A 21,973-nucleotide genomic window follows, 5' to 3' on the forward strand; every position below is an offset into this window, starting at 1 on the left:
CTGACGAGATAACTTATCTTCTCGCCATCTCTAGGGAAGTCTCACGGCTTTTGGCTGGGAATGGAGAGGCGCGTCTCTCGTCACCACGGGCGGCTTGTTAGCTGCAAGTCCTGTGGTCAGGGCCAGGTGGGGCCATTGCGGACACTGTGGTCAGGGCCAGGTTGGCCATTGTAGACACTGTGGTCAGGGACAGGTGGGCCATTGCAGACACTGTGGTCAGGGACAGGTGGGCCATTGCGGACACAAAGGCTACTGGGGTCCGCCTCGCAGTTTAGGTGATATTTGGGAGTCAGTAGACCATCTCTTGAACGTTGGCCATGAGGTCAGGACCCGCTAGGCCACCCATGATTCTGGCAGTTGAGACGGCCCAGGAATCTGAATGTAAATATGAGGCTGAGGAACGTCTGCGCTTTGGTTCTCTATAGAATAGGAAAGGTATATTTGGCAGAAGAACGTTCCGTATCTCGCAGAACCCTCCACATTCACACACAACTGGTGGCCATGATGGTGCGGTTGGCTTGATTAAGTACAGCGATGGAGGACGTTGCGTAATAAACTCTCTTTTCTAGGGATGAGTGGGGTTTTATTGCCATCCGGGGCAGAGTTGGGGGGTAAAAGTCTCGTTAAAAGTCTCGATGCTCTCCATGGTGTCTCTTTTGAAGGCATAAAGTCCCTCAAACCGAGCTGGGATTAGTTTGAGGCCATAAAGTGTTTCTCCCAAACGATTTATTGGACTTAAATGCTTCGCTACGCCGTTTGACCGACATTGAACTGGTCTTTATACCGAGGCGCTCGTTAAATGAGAAGTTTTATTTCACCCCAAGCCCGGTCTTGCTTCCTATTGGTCAGTGTTGAGGAAACGTTGGGATTCCACCTTGTGATTGGGAGGACAAAACAATGTAAAGTAGCGGAGAACTAACTGCTTCTGTAGTAGGAGTTTGGGATATGGGAGAAAGTCAAAGACAAGAGTCCCACAAAAAGGGGAATTCGGCCCTCTTCTGACCAGGTTTGGTGGAAGAAGAGATGAGAAGGTTCCGGGTCCTCTATATATATTAACGTTCGGCCGGAAAGAATGAAAGCGAGGCGTTCGACCGACAACAGGAGAGGAGGCGTCAGAATGTCAGCTCCCGGCCTCCCGTGCTTCGTGTCTTCTGCTGAGCGATGCCGTTAGGGGTCAGAGGCCGCCGTGACGTCTAAGGAGAGTGTTCCGGAAATTCGTTCAGTCGCCGGGAGGAGACGTGCAGCCGTTGGTCAGATTGTCTGTGGTCCCGATTAGTAAGTAGGGTCTCAGGCACAGGGAGGCGAACAAGTGGAACTGAATCCGGACAGCAGGATTGGGAAGCGGTTTCTGGTCGCCCCCTAGTGTTCAGTGCGGGTAATTACACCATCATGGAGACAATTCTTCGGGCACAGTGCAGCACAGGGGCAGAACGAGTTACATACTGGGCCATTTTCTTCAAAACTGAATGGATTATGGATATCTCGGGGTTCTGGGGAAGATGAGGTTAAACCCGATCGCAATAAATAATCATTAAATGTTTATGTTGGAAATTCCAACATTTTTTCTTTATAATTTTTGTGATTTGCGGTTCTTTTGTATATATTGAATATTCTTGTCTCTTTTTTGACATGTATTATATGTATGTTGCCTTCCGTGTTTTCCCTCCCCTTTTCTTTTGTTTTATTCAGACTATGCTGTTAAATAGTTTGCTTTTTTTTATTTAGTATGTGTAATTTTGTATTATTTGTTATGTTACAAAAATGTTTCTTGAAAAACCTTAATAAAAATATTTGAAAAGACACAGCCTGCGCGGGAGGATCGATGTTGTCGCAAACGGTTAATTATTATTATTATGCTTTTAAATTTGATACAAAGTATTTCTCTATAAGGCTCTGTAAGGAGATTAAATCACAAAATACACAACACAGGAACTCTTCAGAGGCTTTTCTTCTCTGCCCTCTTTTTCCGGCAAAAATTATGGAGGAGGACAAATTTTACATGATTTAAAAAAATTAGGGTTTTGGGAATTCAACAGGATGAGGAATGTTTCTGACACTGCATTTAGTTATAAAAGGGTTAAATGCAACAGAGTAGGTGGAACAGTAGCTTTAACTTATATCTTATATTCTTCCTATTTAATTTCATGCATTAGGGCCACATTCCTATCTTAAAATGTATCTTTTTCCCCAAAAAAGTAAATCTGCGGGATTATTCCTCCTCATAAGGAAAGGAAACTGATTAGGTTAAAATAGGTAAAAAGTTACCCTTTATTGCATAATAATAATAATTCATTGAGTTTTATTGTCCCCTTTCATGACCCATCGTGCAGCGCTGTGGAATATGATGGCGCTATATAGAACAATAATAAAATATAGCGCCCTCCTCTGTAAGATTTAATCAATGCTCCCGTCACCCTAACGCCTCAGCCTAGAAGCAGATCGTGGGGAGTATTTAGAAAGTGATTTTTGTTGTGTTATTTCATTTCGCGTGGTTTCTTTGTATAAACGTTTGGTGCCGACAATTAGCTTTTTCTCCAAACAGTATGAATCCGACCAGTTTCTCCATATTTTTGATAAATGCTCCCAAGTGTCCCTGTGTAGTTTGGCCAGTCCCTCTTGCGTGCCTCTTTCCCCCTCCGACGTCGCTCTCGTTGATACCAAATAGATACAGAGTGAAACAAATTAACCCTTTACATTTCAGCAGCGCTGCTCTCTCTCTGGGTACTCAGTGGGTTAAAGTCTGAAAAGAAATCACACAAAGAAAGAAACGACGCGGGAGACTCGCGGCTTCCGTATTAATTCGCTTTAATGAAGAATTACAGATATATGCAGGGGGTCTCGATGCCGGCGCCGTTACTCAGCCCTACAGAGAAAGCACCATTTGCGGGGGAAGGGATTAGCTTCATCCGGCCGCTCGCACTCGCCTTTCGCCCAGCTTTATATCGCATACGTTATATAAAGTTACGGTTGGAATATACGGGGTTAATGGTACGGAGTGTACTGAGAATCGTTTGGGGTTGGGGGTCTTTTACTCTCCGAAAGCATCGCCGGTAACCCCAGAATACAGCTTCCATCCCGCTTCACACCGGCTGGAGTGCCAAGGGTTAACATCAGTGCACATATATATATATATATATACGGCCGCCTTTTCCATAAGACACGCAGGACGGCTGCCCCCGGGTCAGGAAGTTTGGGGCAGGGAAAGAAACAGGCAGAGGGTACTAGGCAGTGTAATATCAGATTTTGCACAAGAGCTTGCAATCAGTTCATTCCTATAAACTTGGATTCTCAGCTAACCTCAGCTCAGCGCTGAAACCGACCGGAGCGGACTTCTTATAAGGCAGGCAGGCTCCTCGCCGCGCAGGAACGGAACCCAAAAACGTTTCGTCCCTCACAGGCATCCGAAAAAAACCCGATGCCTCTCGTTTCTACCCAAAAGCCTTGCGGCAGAACGCCACATTTATGCACCGATACTGGATTCGTTATGAGATATGTTATATTTATTATTACAACGCTTTACTAAGTGATCTGGTGCGCTGCTGAGCAGGAAAGGGGCTCGTTGTCTAAGTAGAGAACCCGTCCCAACCAACTCTCCCGGGTTTCAGTTTGTCCACAGATACAGAGGTAATATATGAAAAAAATAAAACAAAATCAGGATGCACTAGAAGTTTTTTTTCTGATTATTGTATAAATAACTAATTTCAGCTCGTGACGAGCGACGGCCGCTCCCAACTCCGCAGCATTGTTAACCTTTTCTTAGCCGAGAAGATTTCCGATCCTCGTTGTAGTCGTGTGAGACGGAGGAGTCCAGCATCAGATCCCAGGTCACCCAGCCCTGTCCGGAATTTGTGGGAATTTTGGGTCTCCTTGGCAGTTTTTTATGATTCTTGCAACATTCACAGCCTGCTTCCTCATTCCGTTGCCAGTTGGCGTAAAGACCACGGATATCCCGGCCACGTTCCGGTCCGCACAGTAACCGGTAACGCGCTGTTGGCTGGGACGGGACCACCTTCCGTAAAAAGCAGCGAAAAACCCTAAAACAGGGAAAAAAGCTTGTCTACCTAAATCCCAAGCCTTTATTTGGGGGGGCGGCAGAGAAGGGAACGTTCCGGCCCCCCGACCCCATCGCATTCGTTCTGTATAAATTAAATCAGTATGGGAATATTGCTAGATAATTGTGATAACCCAACCACAAGAGTGGCCAGAATTAGTGATTTACATGATTCTAACAGATTATTTTATATATATAATAAAACCGAACCCCCTTCTTGCTGCCCCCCCCGTCTCGCCCGGATAGATGACATTCATTCCGGTTACAATAATCACGGCGGGAATCTGCAGGAAATCGTGAAATAAATCCTTCGTCTAAAAAGGTGTTTACGAACCCAAAAAAAAAACTAAAATATTTAATTTTAATATTTCTAAGGGGGGGGTCGTGGTTTGGGGTGGAAGACGGCAGCTTAACCCAAACTTCCAAAATATTAAAGGCAGACCTAGAATTCTGAGCAGAAACTCCCCGTATTTTAACCAATCAAATCTCTAGAAAGGCCCAACGTTTGAAGAAATAGAAATAATAAAATAAAAAAAATTCTCTTGCGCACACACAAAACGCGTCGGGGAGCCCCCCCCCCGGTATTTGGATAAAGCGGGCTCGGAGTGTTTCATCCTGCGCGGCAGTTATAGGAGAGATCCCGTGCTTGGCGGCAGGGGTCGCTTATGATCCCCTCACCCCCCCCAACCTCCAGCGGGACCCCCCAGGCAGACACTCTGTTTATTATCGCATGGGGGGGGTGGTATTGGATCCACGGCTGCTGGAGATCGCTTTACGGCGGCGGCGCGGGACTCAGAAGAGTCTGGCTCTTTTCTTCAGTTCGTTGCGTCTCCAGAGAGGCAGCCGGTCGAATTCCTGGATCGGCATCTTAAAGATCTCCTGAAAGATTTCGGGCGCCAGGTGACGCTACGGGGAGAAAAAATATAGATAAAGAAGAATGCGGGCCACAAAAACCAAGCTTGTGACCTGATTTATGGGGCTAAAAACCCCAAACTTTACTAAAAAGAGCTTTAAAATGATATACTTTTTCTTTCCTGATTGGCTATTTTGTATCTATTTCAATAACTGGCGCAAGACTCGAAGCAGTAAAACGCCATAAACGTGGACATCTACCAGGGTAGGGCTGCCAAGGGCAACATGGGGGGTAAAATGGGGGCAATTGGAGCATTAATCTCCAGGGAGCTCCTAGTATCAAAAAATTAACTGTTTGGCGACCGAATCCCTCTTGTAATGTAGGATTGGTTTCTCTCCATTTAAAGGGACGGGACGCGTGGATCACGGGGTTGGGGGGGGGTCGTTACCTCCAGTCTGGTTCTGTCAACGTCTTTCAGTATCTTGTTCCGCGCCCGGTTTGTAATCATCAGCATTTCATAGGGATAAATCTGGGATAGAAAACGGGGGGATTGGTAAATTTACAGACAAGCAGCGTCGTAAGGAGGGTCCCATCTAAAACGCTGCGCCGCCCCTTTGCGTTATGGGCATTTATATATAAAGGTGCCTTTCAGATATAAATACAAACGTTTTACAAAACTCTGTTTCTATGGCAACAACCTATCAGCGCCTGCTGTTTGCGTCACATGACTACTAAGTGTTCCCGGCGAAATTCTACGCGATTGAACAATTATTTCTAGGAGGAGCTGGGAATTCTATTGTTGAATGTTTTCTGTAGCACCATCATATTCCGTAGCGCTGTACAACGGGTAGACGGGACGTAACAAGTTATATATAACAATCCCCAGATGGTTTTAAACTATAACTCCTATGATCCTCAGCAAGGCCTTTATGGCCAGAAGCTGCCTGGAGTGAAGCAATTTTTATTCTGTTTGTTTTCTGATTGTGAGACAATTATCTGTTCTAAAATCAGCTCAGCGTTTAGCGGATCGGCCCCCACGCCTACCCCCTGTAACCATGCGGAGGAACACTTGCCTTTGGCTCCAGCATGTTAGGCATAGAGACTCCCCTATCCATTCGCATCACAGGAACGCGGCCGTCTGGTAGCGACTACGTGGAGAAACATTTAGAGAAGCGCTAGTTATACGGGAAGCGGGGAAGGAGGGAGACTAAGGGGTTGCGCATGCACGGGGGGGGTAACAGGACCGGGAGTCAGACACGTCTAGCCACAGACAGCACAGTCTACATCCACCTGCGTGATGCGGCCCCCGGCCCCCAGAGCCCACCGCACTAACACTTTCCTTCGGCTCTGATATTAAGTAGCAGAAAGAAACCCATAAAGCCCCAGGCGGAACGCGTGACGGCATCTCAGAGGGAGTTAAAGAGTTAATATTCGGATGCCATCGGTCTAAAAACGAAATATTCTCAAAGAACCCGCGTTAATGAAGAAAAACCGAAGGAATTATGAATTAACCAGTAACCGGCAACCATTAATCGGCAACCATTAACCGGTAACCAGTATCCGGCAACCATTAACCGGTAACCAGTAACTGTAACCAGCAACCAGTAACCGGCAACCATTAACTGGCAACCAGTTAACTGTAACCAGCAACGGGTAACCAGTAACTGTAACCATTAACCGGTAACCAGTAACTGGTAACTATTAAAGTTCATGTTTTCCTTCGGGTTCGTTTCTGCCAACCAGAACGCTCCAGGTTTGCACAGAAATGTGGCTTTCTTTTTACTTGATTTACGAAAAGACCCCCATTTAACCCAAAACGTTCTAAATATTCCTTTTTTCTGAGTTCCGGAGATCATTAAAGTCCTTAAAGTTCTCGGCTGTAATACAGAAGTTTTTTAAACAAACGGAAGACGAGCGGCTGGTAATATTTCTTTCAGCTTCCCCTTAATACCCCGATTGGAATGACTTGGGGGGGGGCTTTTGGTCGACCGAAGACAACAAACCCGGAATATCAATCCCCCCCGAAGGCTAAAATACTGAAATTAAAACCGTAACATGCAGGAAAATCCCCAGCTTAATGATGTCACCCCTTATAGAGCGATAAATGATGACATCATCCTATAGAGTGTTTTATTAGGGAGTGATTAGTAATCGATGACGGCGGACGGGGGGATAAAAGCCGAGGGAGACTCACCTGATAATCTGAAAGGAGAAAGAAAGAAAAGAGAAAAGAAAGTTTGCGTTAGAAGCGCCGCGTGATGTCACGGTCCGGGATCTGCGGATTATATATTTATACATGGTCCTTACCCCGGATGCCCCCGCTTATATCCCCGTAACTGTCATACTGGGCGAAGTCTGTGGACACCGGCTGCGGGGGGGGGGGGGGGGCGGAAAGAAAAAAGGAAATGTAATCAGCATTTTTTATACACATTTTAAAAAAAATCATATAGAAAATATAATAAAGAGAGTAACCCCCTCCCCCGCCCCGAGAGATGTGTTATAACTCCCTGTGTGTTCCGGACCACAACTCCCATCACTCCGAGTGGAGTATTTTAACCCTTTCGTCTATTCCTGGCAGTAATGCGTCTGTTAATGATAGGCCGCTCCACGTATCCATCAGCGTTCCCGGTATTTACCCCAAACAGCCCTATTAACCCCCCCCAAGCATGACCCGCTGGGTTAAGGTGGGAAGCAGCCCCCCCCTGCTGGCAGGTGACCCCATTAATGAACGCGTTTTACCCGATGGAGTCCGTTCCTTCCGTAGCCCGGGAGAGAGGAGGTTCTGGAAGCATCCGAGTTGAGAGCTGCAGTCAATACAGGGGGGGGGAGAAGGAATTATATAATAAATATATATATATAAGAAATATACACGTTAACTATTTAAATTCCGCAGAAAAAAAAAAAATCACATTAAAATTTCACCCCTAGACACAGGTTGGCCCCGCACCATGCTTAGTTTAATAAGTTGATACGTTCAGGGCCGGCCATAGGTTTTTTAGCGCTTCTATACACAGATCCCGGGGGCGATGTCTCCGATTTATATGGGGGGGGTCAGCCCTGGGGATGCTCCGATCTCTGATAATTATTAGTAAATACAGGGTTGTGGCCCTGCTGGGGTGCACTGAGCACGAGGGGTTAACGTCTTACATGACATGAGCGGGGAGTCGGATCGGAGCGCGGAGTGCGGTCTCTCCCGGTTCTCCTTTTCCATTTCTTCTTTCAGGATTAGCTGTCCGAGGCCTGAATTCAACTAAACGGAAACAGAAGAGACGAGAAGACAGCATCAGAAGCCGGAGAGGCGGGGGAGAGACAGAGGAGAGACGGGGGGGAGAGACGGGGGGGAGAGACGGGGGAGAGACGGGGGAGAGACGGGGGAGAGACGGAGGAGAGACGGAGGAGAGACGGGGGAGAGACGGGGGAGAGACGGAGGAGAGACGGAGGAGAGACGGAGGAGAGACGGAGGAGAGACGGAGGAGAGACGGAGGAGAGACGGAGGAGAGACGGAGGAGAGAGTAATACAGTGAGGGTATTAAACATGCGTGGGATAGACATACGGCTCCTGAATCTAAGACGAGACCAACGACTGATTAAGGTTTGAGTCTCTACAGCAGGAGAAACGGACGACTAGACGGGGGCCGCCGGGGGCCGACGTTTTTACCTTCATCAGCTGCTCTTCCTGAAGCTGTCGGCGTCTCTGTAAGTCTTCATCGTCTTCATCGCGTCCGCTGGATCGTCTCCTGGTGTCGGACCCTGATATCGGGAATTGAATCCATTTATTGTTCTTTGTATGAAATAAACGTTTTTTTCATCGTATTCTGTATTTTCTCGATAATCGATTCTTTTCCATCCCAATTCCCATCTAATGAGATTTGGGGGGGGGTTCACCTTTAGTTGTACAGGCTACGAGATAACGGGACTGAAACCGGACCGTCTGACACTCCCGGGGTATCTCCCCGATACTTATATTTGCCCCCTGCCCCCCCCAGGGTGTAAATGCCCCTGATTGATGGTCCACAGAAAAGAAAATGGAATCACACGGAAAAAATGACGACACAAGAAGAAGACGCGAGAAGTCGCTGGTTGAAGTGACCCTCATTTCAAGAGCCGAGAATCTCATGGAGGGGCTTCAGTCTATGGGGGGGGGTTATCTGATGTCTAATTACTTACCATTATTTACAATGTGTTAATTCGGCCCCCGGTCGCTGGGGGGGCCACATCCATCCTCCTTTACTATACAACTAAAGCTGCAAACACACCTGGGGATTTTCTGAGTCCCGCTCGGACCCCAGCAGTACTTTTGTGATCAGACTCTTGGAAGGGGAGGTTGGGTCAGTCTTGGGGGGACCTTAATCTACTTTGGGGCGTCTTTCAACGCCTTTTATTCCCATGGATACAAAGTTACAGGGGCTTTGGATCAGGAGATGGGGGACGGACCCCATGAAGCGCAGATAATGATTCTTTGGGGTTGTTCTTGGGCCCCGTTGGTCGTTCGTAAATAAACTTTTTGCACTAAAGTTGGGTCGGAGTCCTCAGAAGGTCTATCGCGGGCCACAGGGCCGGCAGATGCGTTGCTGCGCATGGTCAGAGCACCCCCCCACACATGATCTTGGACAAGCGCAGCTCGGACCCACCTGAGCCCGCCTGCGAGCCGCGCGGCTGATCTGTTGGCGTACCTACGGCGGCGAGGGACGGAGGGCCCGGCCAGTGGTCCGTCTCAATCTTTGGGACTTCGTTGGGCGCTGGCCGGTGGGCGGCTGGAAACTTGGAGGACTTGATGATATCCTCACAGTTGGTCGCGGCTGCCAAGGCAGCTGGATCTGGACGGGATGAGGTTGTTATTTAACCCTCGAGGGGAAAGCAGAACGTGGAGATCGCCCGGGTCTGATGGAGTGATCAGCCGGGGGGCTCCGTGGGCACCAGGGCAGGATGATGCGGATCAAGCCTCTCCCCGAAAAGAGAAGCCCACGACTTGTGCCTCGTCTAGCGCTCATGAAACTAAATATCTACAGCACACTAGGGGGTCTCTGGTGTTATTAACATACCAGGGGGTCTCACACCAGTCTGTAAATACTGTCATGACTTCTAAAATCATGAGTATAAATATTTATTTTTGTTATTATTCCTTTCACTTTACTGAGAGGGTGGTAGATAAGTGGAACAGCCTCCCAGCAGAGGTGGTAGAGGGTAATACAGTGAGGGGATTAAACATGCATGGGATAGACATACGGCTCCTGAATCTAAGACGAGACCAACGACTGATTAAGGTTTGAGTCGTTACAGCGGGAGAAACGGGCGACTAGCCGGGGGCCGGATGGGGCCGATGTGCTGGAAAACGTATCTATAAATCACCCGCACTATTTAGTAAATCTATCCCTCCGCTATTTATTAATATGTACCATGTAATATGTCTCTCTGTGCCAGATACCCCACAAGGCTTATGACCCCCCCCTGTTCCTGGTGTCCAGGGATCCCCGGTTGCACCAACGCTGATTAATCCCGCGTGACCGCGCATGCATTTTCACCGCAGAGCAACCCACAGGCATGAAAGATTAGTGTTGGGGAGGTCGGGAGAGATCAGGCAGAAACGGATCTTTGCAATGTCGTCAGTGATTTAATCCGCTCGTTGAATATGATCTGAATCTTGGTGATTAGAAGCAGGTGATTCATTCATTTGCCTTTTTTGCATTTAAAACTGAAATCAAATTTCGAAACAAAAATAAACGAGATAAAGTCGGCTGCTGATATTAAAAAAATAAGGTATATAATAAACTAAATTAGCGTCACCATAAGGACCATAAGGACGCATCACATGGAGAAGGAGAGTTTTTAATGTTTCGGAAACCTGGTTGCTCTATCTATGCGTGTAGTAGGGGGTGAAGTCAATTCCTTAACTCAAAAGGTACAGCCTTTACCTTAATGGCATAAAATGCTTTAAAAACTAACTTTTTCTTCTATAAAAAAAAAATTGAGAAATAATGTTCTTTTCAGTAAAATAGGAAGCTGGCATTTAAATTTGCTCAGAGCGCATCGCCGCCATCTAGTGGTGAAATATGAAAGTACTTTGTTAATAAGTCAGGGTGTATTGACTCTTGCTTTTCCAGAGGGGTTCTCCTGCATCTCAGGGTCTAGGTTCCATTAACCCTTTCCTCTGTATATCCACTGAGCACGTCAGTGTATCCTTTAGGTGTCAGAATTCTATTATCTATTTTATTCTTATTAAAGTGTTAGGAAGCCGGACGGATAGCTACAGGAGGAGAGGGGTTTGCAGCCCAAAGCGAAGTGCCAGGAAAGGCTACAAAAGCAGGACGTCTGGCGGTACTTACTGAGGGTCATGTGATGGAGTCGCGGGTTACATGGTCACATGTTAAGGGTGGACATACAACAAACCATAAAACAAAATAAAATGAGAATTACAGACACGTCACATGAGAACAAGGCAGACGGAAGAGTGAAGAACAGGGGAAGACTCCTCGGGGGCGGCATCATGTCTTAACCCTTTGTTAACCTAACCAAATGTACTACCTGCTGTGTGATTCCAGGAAGCCAAGAACGATCAGGGTATTCCTGCGTGTATATAGTGGTGGCTGGGAGTTATAGGAGTCCATGCTCCCCTACCTCACCCAAAGGTGGGCAATCGAAACCACTGTTATCATTAGCAGAGCTAATTAACCCCTTCATTATCTGTGTCGGGAGATACCCACAACGTAAAAAATAAATGTGTGTTAATGGAAGTGTCGGACACTAAGATGCTGTTTGTGATAAAATAAATCGGACCCTTTCCCCGCCGTTGGGCCAGGTTCACGGAAATCGGGCACTTTTATGGGGATTGTGGGAATGGGCGTGTTTGCATTCTAGCTCCACCCCCTTCCATACATCCCAATATGGCTTTATTGTAACCCCCTTATCCCCCCCCACACGCACGTTTCTATCGATGGCCTGTTATTTTTTAGGGTTTAGGGTCCAGGGGTCTTTAGATGGAATAAATTTCTGCCCCTGAATGCAGAGAGAAAGCAGGAACTGTTGGTTTATCAAATAGCGCTGGGGTAAAGATCGGAGGCCGGGGGTCTGAGGGTCTCCGATGTTTACCCCAGAGGGTGCAATCGGGCACATGCATTACGGCCAAGCGATGGAGATCGGACAGAAGTCAGTCCGCGGGGGATTACCGTGCTGCTTGTAGATCGGGGGCTTCCTGTAGATGTTCATTCCTTGGTCTGCAGAAATAAAAGAAGATCTTGTTAGTAAATGAAGACCCCCAGAGTGATAACGACCAGGAGACGAAGGAATGGAGGGACGTTCAGACATAAGTGAGAATGAATGAGAGCGCAGACAGCGACGCCGCATCGAACAAAAAAAAAAACCTCTGCTTTACGGACAAAAGGGCGACGAGCTGAGACTCCCGAGACGGAAACCTCTCAAGTCCCTTCCAAATACAGCCTTTGTACTGAAGTGGGGTAGAAAGACATCGCCCAGCTAGGAAAATAGTCAGAAAACAACGATTTTCACCCCAAAAGAAACCAAATATTCAACCGGAGGCCCCTGAGAGTTCTTGGGGGGTCCGCAGCCGTCTGAGATACCCAGAGGTTCCGTTGAATGAATTTGGTGCTAAAGTTCTTGCCCTGATAATTACCCCCTGTATTAAAAAAGCCCCTTAAAAGCAGAGGCGCTGTCTACAGTATTTAATATACAATATAAGGAGGGGGAATTATAACAGATCCCGGCCTGAAACCCCCAGAGCGGAGGCAAAAACGAGGCTGACCGGGGCAGAAATGTGAAAATATAAAGGGAATCCTTAAAAAACGATGGATGCATTTAATGTACAATTAGAATGTAAATGGAAATCTATAGAATATAATATCTATGGATCCATGCAAATGAGGGGTTAACATCATTGTTAGGCGGAGGGTAGATAGGTTGAGTATATAACTTTCTATCTGGGTTCTTATTAGTTCCCCTGTGATGTCACAGCGGGCGGCGGGGTTTGATATCGAGCTGATATAGAACGTTACGTGTGAAGTATACGCGATCCGGGTTTATTAACCCTTTACAGGCAATAATATATCGCTAGTAGAATTTTAATTAATTTGCATTAATGCCTTCCATGCTTTATCTAATGCCGTCTGTTAGGCAGACCCCTACCACCAGAAGCAGACCCCAATATAGATGAAGACCCCTCTTAGAACCCCTACACAACCCCAGGAGGACTCATAAGTCTGAGAGTACCGGCCACCGACACAACTTTACTCTGTAACTGTAGAGCGTCGCGCGCTGGGCTGTAGGTATTAAAGCTGCAGTTCCATTGATTCGGAGCATTAATTGCACTCTGTAGCATGTTAGGCAGACAAACATTAGAGGGTCTGTTGTTTAAATCATTACTCTAAGGGATTGATCCCATAAAACAGCTTCTCTCGTTTCTATGGTAACAAACTATCACTGCCTGCTGTGATGTTTTTAGTTATGAAAGTGTTAAAATCAGAAGAGTAGGTGGAACAGCAGCTTTAAGAGGAATTCCAGTTAGAAGTATTATATGGGAAGCAATCAACATTTAATTGGTTGCCATAGTGACCGCTCCGGATTTAGAACTTTAGACATTGAATTATTCTGCCCACCAAACGCCCAACGTCACCAATCTGAAAGCAGAGTTTTTATCACCGGCATTTCATGGAGGGGGTGAAAAAAATAAATAAATCTAATTTTGGTAAATAGTTGCAATTAACTGCACTGTGAGTAAGAATTTTTCTTTATAAAATAGAGATAGGAAGGTCGAAGTGTTTGCGGCGAGTCACAGCGGAATGTGTCAGAATTCCAGATGTCTGCTCCCCACAAATGAAATACCATGAAAGAACTCGCTTAATTGTATCAAAATCATACATAACAGCAAAAAATAAAGAACATATTTTATCATGGCTGTCCTTAAATAAAGTGAAATCATTTTCATAAATGTTTAAATATTTAAAATATGTTTTTTATCACTAACAATTAATATTTTTTAAATATAATAAAATAATAATAAATAATAATAAATATACACAGATATATATAAGAATATAAAAAATTAAAGGAAGCAACAAAAAAAATTCATTTCGATACTGTTAGGTACCGAGTAAGTTATTGATTGATCGATCGATTGATTGAATAATTGATTAGGTGAACCCAATAATCATGGAAATGACACCGATTCCTTCCCCAGACAGAGACAATGGACACACAACAGATTCCGTGACTACGATCTACGGGTGGACGGGACACGGAAACACGGACCGGCAGCTCCTACCTGGAACATGGAAATGTTTAGGGGTCTGAGCGTAAGTTGGGGTGAGAGGGCGACTGTCAGCTCGATAAGAGAGCGGGGAATTCCTGCCACTGGATGACTCATTGCCTCCAATCAGAAGCGTGAACAAAAATGGAGAAAAATAAAAAACAGCAACAAAAAAAAAAATTCAAGAGGGAAAAAGAAAATAAAATAACAGATTCATTTAAATGATAAGAAACAGAAAACATAAACTTATAATAACGGTAAGAAAAGCGAGGAAAGTGTAAGGCATAGACTTTTTACCCCCCAAAAAAATATATATATATTTTTTTTTTAACCTTTTAAATGTACAAAGAAGCGGAATCCAATCATTGTTTGCATGCCTCCTGGGTCTCAAAGGGTTACTTGCAATGCAAATTGTTCTAGTTTCTGGCTATTTGCTGATGTATTCATTTATTTCTTTTTTTTGCATTGTGCGGTTTATTATTATTTTTTTAAATGCGACTTTAATCGATTTTCTTTACAAACAAAAGAGCACATAATAAACTTCCCATTCCCCTTTTCCTGTGGGGGGCTTGAACGCCCAATCTCTAGAGGTCTTATAGAAAGAAGTCGAGGGATCTTTGCCTCCAGGGGTCTCACGGCTCTGTGGGTTATGATGTCATACCCCCCCCCGCCCCCGCCCCCAGCCTGAGTCATGGCTACTTGAAACTGGAGTTAAAATGATAGAAAGTAACAAGCTTGCATTTCACTGACAGTCTATTGTTCGTGAAAATTTGTTAAAAAGTAAGAATCGGGACCGAAGATCCAGTCTGGTACCCCCCCCCCGCCTGCATGTACCGTATCCACTCAGCGTCCTCGAAGGAAGGCGGCCGGCGGCCACTTTCAGTATCGAGACTCACTGGGCGCTGAGATTCGGCATCTCCTTTGGGGCTTCTCAGGGGAGCCGACAACCAACCCTGCAGCCGACATTAAACTCCCACGAAACAGCACAAAACACCCAACGTCTGGGGCCTTAACTGCCCTTTAACTCTGCTTATTAGAGTCTTTTTTGTGTCTGCTTCAATAATAAATGATAGAACTGGAGGTCATCATCTAAACCTAGAAGGTCAGAGGCTGAGATGGAATGTAAGGAAGTTTTACTTTACTGAGAGGGTAGTAGATAAGTGGAGCAGTCTCCCAGCAGAAGTGGTAGAGGGTAATACAGTGAGGATATTAAACATGCATGGGATAGACATACGGCTCCTGAATCTAAGACGAGACCAACGAGCAGGAGAAACAGGTGACTAGACGGGGGCCGGATGGGGCCGATCTGCTGGCAGGTTCTATGTTTTCTATAATAGAGATTTATATGATGGGAAATCAGTTTAGAGACACCAGTAATGCTCCAATGATTAAAAAGTTATGAGAAAAGCCAAAAAAACCTGAAATGTAAAAATAAGATCCCACTCGCCATAAAGCACTGATCCTTTTATTTTTGAGATGTACTTTTGCGTTTCCTCTTCCCCGAATCGATGGTTATTGTAGAAAATCCCAGTTAATTTGAAGGGTCTGGATGAGAAGGAACCGCGGATTGGGGAAAACAAACCAAGCCAAGCATTTTCCGCCATGACTCAAGCTGGACATCACCCGCCGGTCCCGCTGCCGGCAGCCTCTGGTTCTCAGCTCCCCAGGGGTTAAAGGCATCAGAAAAAAAGCATTTTGCACCCAAAACACGGCTTATTACTAAATCATTCATTATATCGGCTTCTAGCAAGAAAAAGCATCGCAAATCAGAGCAACAGAAATGTGCAAATCTTTGATGATCGCAGAAACCGCTGCATACGGAGTGTCAGCTCTAGGGTCAAGGGCTCAGCGAGGCATCTGCAGGTCATTTGTGATACAAAGTAACAGAACGCAGATGGCCGGACGTCATTCTGTCCGTACGTACAGCAACTGAGCAATAAGCAACTAAATCATCAAAACTGGATCATTTTATTCATTCTAATAAAAAAAAAAAAAAAGATAATTTATAAAGTTCTCACAAAAATGGCTTTTGTAATTCTTTCTAACAGAATTTTTTGTAACCATGACGTCATCAACACAATTTATTTGTTTTTTACACATTTATGAGGTTTAAGGATATTTTAAACAAGCTACAAGATAAACTCTGCAGCTCCACCTTGTGGCCAGAGAGGTAAATGCAGCAAAGAATTCTGGAAGTGATTTGCACATCTCTGTAAGCGTGAAGACCATGCGCGGAGCGCGTCCTTCAGTGCACTAACACCACACGTCAAGCATGCTAAGAGAAGGGGTGCCAGGGGTTGCCCTGCGGATACATGATGTATTAGCTTCGGGTCACAGAAGCTAATAACTCCACTTGTATCGGGGGGATGCCCGGCCTGACCTGTCTCCTTACCTTTGGCGTGTATGGCCATGTGGTGTCGGAATGGGGAGTTGGGACGAGAGTCGCTGAGGGTGCTGCTAAAACTGCTAGCGCGCATGTATTTCGAGCGCTGCACACCCGGGCACAACAGCTCTGACACGGGACGGGACAGGAGGGGTACAAAAAACATACAGGAGGATCGGGAGGGGGAGCGAGACGCGGACACAAGAAGCCAAAAAAAGACAGAGGGAGAGGAACAGAAAACAGCAAAAATAAGAGACAGATCCCAGAGGAGAATAAATAAAAAAGAGAGCTTTCATTTTTAACCCTTTAAGGACTGGCAGAGTATGAAACACACACACACACCATAAAAAGGGTTAAAAAGGAGAAAATGACAAGTCACAATCAGTAAAAAGCAAAAAATATTGTAGGAAAGGAAACAGAACAGCTTTGGGGGGGATATCAAGGGGCAAAGCCGCAGCCTTGTTGCGGTTACATGTTAATACAATGTAAAAGCGTTAAGCCCCAGGCACAGTGAGAGGGTTAATAATCTGCCCCATACATAACAGAACAAAACCTTTAACATTTAGGGGAAAATAAATAATTCAAACATTTATTAACGTGGACCTGACGTGAACGCGCGGAGGACGCTGGGGTAATACACGTTACATACAACCTGCTGGCATGTACAGAACACTGTGCACTTCCGGAGAGCAGCTAACATTCTGTGTCACCTACACGCTTGTCTGCACAATGTACGGGTCAAATGCATGGATGTACTACACATCGACTTGTTTTTAATGGAAGGTGCAGCTCACATGGAGGTCAAGAGAAACAGGGGGTAAACAGATCTAGGAGGGGGCAGATTTAATGTCTATACAGCACGGCCTAGTTGCACAGCTGTAGCGATGGGGTAGAAATCATGCGCGATGCATGTGCGCCATTTGCTTCAAGAGGCTTATGCTGCAGGTGACTGGGCTCCAGGGGCCGAGTCAAAACAGCCGCAGCCCTGCAAAGGGCCACAGCAAGCTATACAGAGTGATGCCTATGGCTACATAACTGTTTAAGGATGACAAGCAGTCATTTTGGATTTTGTCTAGGGGGGCTAAGCAATCAATAGCTTCCAACTCTCCCGATTCTTGTCCTAACTCATGTCCGGACAGTACGGTACGCCAGCCCATGTGATTACACAAGACTGGCCTTGTGACAATAAGGACTTCTCACTGCCACTACACAACATGGATATGAGTCTACGGCTCCATGCACCCCAGGAATCGCCCCCCCCCCCCACACTCAGTCTGAACTTTGGGGGCAGAATATTGACTCTTGTGGGAATAAATGAGAATTTGGGATACATTGTGTACATTGAAACAGTAACCATTGTGTATTGGCAGCATGTGGCCACTAGATGGCGATTGTGTATCATATAAACCATTCTATGATAATTTAGGAAGAAATATAAATATTTAGAAAAGAGAATAAAGTAAAAGATAAATAATCTATCAGATTATGCGTTCTACGTAAGGAGGTCTCAATTTTTTGTCATATCCAAAATTTCCTCTGCCGTGCCCCAGGAATGCCAATAAAGCTTTGCTTATTGAACCGAGGGGCAAAACTTTCTCCCTGCAGTTTATGTATTACCCCACTGTTAACCATTTAAAACCTGAGGGTGGAACAAGGTATCCTGCAATAATCAGGGTTTTCAGATGCCCTCCTTATTAAGAAAAATACTCTGGCACTGCATCCTTAGGTTTAATAAATGCCAAAAGTTCCTATTTTGCTGGCAAAAACGCTAAGGATATCAAACCCGAAACGTGGGGGGTCTATGGAGTCCAGAAGCAAGTACCGAGCCCTCATCTCCTGGAGATAATTTACATTGTATCGTTAACGTACAAGATACATACAGGGCAAAAAATATGGCTAAATAGCAATTCTTTTATTCTATTTAATGCCTGAAAAAGTTTGTGTAAAAACACCAGATGCTCGGTGCTGCGCAAACTATAACGTGGACCGACATACAAAGGTTTTTAAAGGTCCCCTTACCGGGTCTGTGGAAGTGCTGGGGGGAGCGTGACGTGGTGGGTGTGTAGTTATGGCGACTGTACACCGGAGAGTTGATGGATCCCTGGCTGGTGGATCTCTGGATTACTCGATCTCGTCCATCCTGGTAGCCCTGCAATCAGAGAATCCATCAAGTGATTTCCCCAAATGACCCCCCAATGGACCCCCAAAATTAATAAGCGAAGCACAAAACATGACATATATGCGGTGTAATATATTTACCCCGTGTGCTTAATATTGTTAATATTACCCCTAATTTTTTTTGAGGTTTCATAATTAGTACAGCAGCTGCTGTGGGAGACAACTCCCACCACTCCCAGCAAGAATCACATTATTAACACGATCAGGAATTGCAGTCCTGGTTACACGGTTCCATATTTATAGAAAACATTAAAGATCTAATACCCCACGACCCCCATTCAGGGGCTGTTGAGAGATTATACCATCACCCCGGGGGTCATTTTATAGAATTGTAAGGCTATAGATAAACCAAGTGCTTACTTCGGCTGAGGGTGTTGGAGACAGGGTCCTGGGAGACTGGAAAACAAAAATATGGAAATTATTTTCAATAAAATGAAAGGAAATTACAATTAAAGAGGAAATCCGGCCTGTAATTTGTATCGAGTCGTTCCTCATCCCCACAGGGAACGCTTTTCACAGCAAACATATAAACGAGAAAGTTCCTTTTTTAATTTGTATATTTATCTGTGTATGTATATATATATGATTTAGATATTTGTACTGTATATATATATATCATATATATATATATAAGAGAGAGAAAGAGGGGGGAGAGAGAGGGGGGAGAGAGGGGCGGAGAGAGAGGGGGGAGAGAGAGGGGGGGATAGGGGGAGAGAGAGGGGGAAGAGAGGGGGAGAGAGGGGGGGGAGAGAGGGGGAGAGAGGGGGGGGAGAGAGGGGGGGGGAGAGGGGGGGAGAGGGGGAGAGAGACGGAGGGAGAGGGAGGAGAGAGATGGAGGGAGAGGGGGGAGAGAGAGAGAGAGGGGGGGAGAGAGAGAGAGGGGGGGAGAGAGAGAGGAGGGGGAGAGAGAGAGGGGGGGGGAGAGAGAGAGAGAGGAGGGGGAGAGATAGCTAGGATTCATGACGGCCGGGGCATATCTTACTCGTTTACGTAGATACAAAATAACAGAACGTTGCAGACTCTTCAAATAATTATTATTACAAAAAAGCATTTCTGACCAAAGTAAAACACAAGTCGAACGTCACGAGTAAATGTCCCCCGATACAGGCGTGAAAACCACGGGGCCGGAAGGGCCGAACATATTCCAGCTCGAGTAGCATAGACTGTAAAGATGGGGAGAGATCGGGGGGGGGCAGGTAAACGAAAGAGCCAAAGTGAGATACAAAAGGCAGGGTAATAATCAAGGTTATAGAACGCTTTCATAATACCCCCCCACCTTTACAGTCTATGCAACAAAACCCTGTCCATTTACGGCCCCCCTCCGCTTTCTGTTTATGGACTGGATCCGTGTTTTCTCCGCCGTGTTGTTTTCACTCCCGTATCGCGATGTTCTGCCGTTACATTTATTTATAAGAGAATCAATCTGTATTTTTTTCTTTGTTGGTCGGAAAAGATTTTCTTGATAAAGGGAAGACCCCGAAAGCTCGTCGTTCCACAACGTTAGTCCAATAAAAAAAAGCTATTACGAGATTCTGCAACATTCTGTTATTTTCTATCTAAATCTCCGGACTAACGAACTGCATTCACATAGAAAAAGAAGCAACATCGACACCAGGTGGCAGCGCTGAGAAGCAGGAGATCGAACGCAAAAGCTCTTACGCTGGGATGGTTAATCACAAAACAGCTGCCCTGCATGGCCCCATCCGGCCCCCGTCTAGTCGCCCGTTTCTCCTGCTGTAACGACTCAAACCTTAATCAGTCGCTGGTCTCATCTTAGATTCCGGAGCCGTATGTCTATCCCATGCATGTTTAATCCCCTCACTGTATTACCCTCTACCACTTCTGCCGGGAGGCTGTTCGATTTATTTGTTCTTTCATTCTGCCCCATCGCTCACTGAACACAATCCTGGCATCAAATTAACGACACGGTCAGAGCATCTGACCCCGTAAACAGCACACGCTGTACCGGATCATCTGATGGTCGCGCCTTCCAGCGGCTCCCCATTAATCCAGTAAACTATAAATGCCATTGTGGGGCTGGCATTCTGAAAGGGAACGAAGTTTCTCGCTAGGGCAGAGAGGTCAATAAACGCCAGTGTCCCGCCCCGGGCTCTGGATTTTTACACACTGCACTTTTTGTGTCTCTAATGGGTCTGACACATCACGAAACTGGAAACTCATCCCAGTTAAAAAAATCCGCTTACTGTATTACCTCTTCTGCTGGGAGGCTGTTCCCAACACTCTCTAACGAACACGATAATTTAGACATGACACTCTTAAGTAAAGCCCACAAGGAAGGACATACAGGGGGTAAAGCGAGGGGATGTCTGACAGCTCAGAGGTCACGTCCAACTTACTCTCTCATTGTGAATGGAGGATCTGTCACTTCTGGGACTCTGAGGCTGTTGACGAAAGTCATTTCATTATTTGATGGTTATGATGGGAGAACAAATTTAGAATCTAAGAAATGACTACTTTGCCCTGAAGGAAGAAGGTTTTAGGGGAATTATTACAGAAATTGGAGCTTTATGTCAGCTGCTGCGTCTCAGAGCCAATGATAACGCACAGACTCCGCGGGGGCGGCGCTCTTACCTCCCCCACACTCTGCCGCTCCTCGTAGGTGGACGTGTAGAAGGATTCGTAGGTGATCAGGTCGGGCCGTTCTATGTCGTAAATGGCTTTCACTTTGGGGATGGCGGCCAAATCTTTGTAATCCAGGATCTCGTTATCTACTTTCGCCTGAAGAGAGAAATCAGGAGTCAGGAGCCGAGGTCTGATTTTTTTTGGCATCTCCTCGATATACAGCTGGGGGTTACAAACTTTACCCAGGGGGCTGCTTGTCGATATACACCTCGGGGGGGGGGGGGTAATTCACTTTTTATTGGGTTATTTGTTCGCAAAGACACTTAATTACATCATATTTGACTCTCTTTTCTACAAAGGTTCAGGGTTCAGAACTAAAATGTATAATAAAGAAGCTTCCTGGTCGGCGACCAATACTACCGGCAATTACCCCAGTCCCTATGCCCCACTCCTAGGCGTGAGATGTGCCCCACGGTTCTGCTTCTCATACCCCCGACCCCCCCCACGTTCACTACAAAGCAACAAACCCCCCCCCATACACCACAAAGCGACAACCCCCCCCCCCCGTACACCACAAAGCAACAACAACCCCCCATACATCACAAAGTGACAGCACTCACACAGATTGTGTGTCCTGGGGAGCCCGGGATGCTGGACCCGGCCCGGGAA

General features: G+C 46.0%; 1 protein-coding gene across 1 annotated transcript; it reads right to left on the reverse strand.

Annotated features, from left to right (window-relative positions):
- Positions 1-4,843: 4,843 nt before the first annotated feature.
- Positions 4,844-21,969, reverse strand: LOC149277536 (actin-binding LIM protein 1-like; the record flags this gene model as incomplete). Its single annotated transcript, XM_089502819.1, has 16 exons — positions 4,844-4,957; positions 5,353-5,433; positions 5,978-6,052; positions 7,099-7,106; positions 7,212-7,272; positions 7,644-7,708; positions 8,052-8,154; positions 8,563-8,654; positions 9,578-9,715; positions 12,068-12,115; positions 14,176-14,280; positions 16,553-16,672; positions 18,563-18,692; positions 19,082-19,117; positions 21,314-21,460; positions 21,925-21,969. Coding segments are annotated over 16 exons (1,368 nt in total), but the record flags the coding sequence as incomplete, so codon positions are not given.
- Positions 21,970-21,973: the final 4 nt, after the last annotated feature.

The sequence above is a fragment of the Sceloporus occidentalis genome, unplaced genomic scaffold (assembly GCF_023333645.1).
Source record: "Sceloporus occidentalis isolate IW3139 unplaced genomic scaffold, rSceOcc1.0.p SCAF_212, whole genome shotgun sequence".
Taxonomy (NCBI): Eukaryota; Metazoa; Chordata; class Lepidosauria; order Squamata; family Phrynosomatidae; genus Sceloporus; species Sceloporus occidentalis.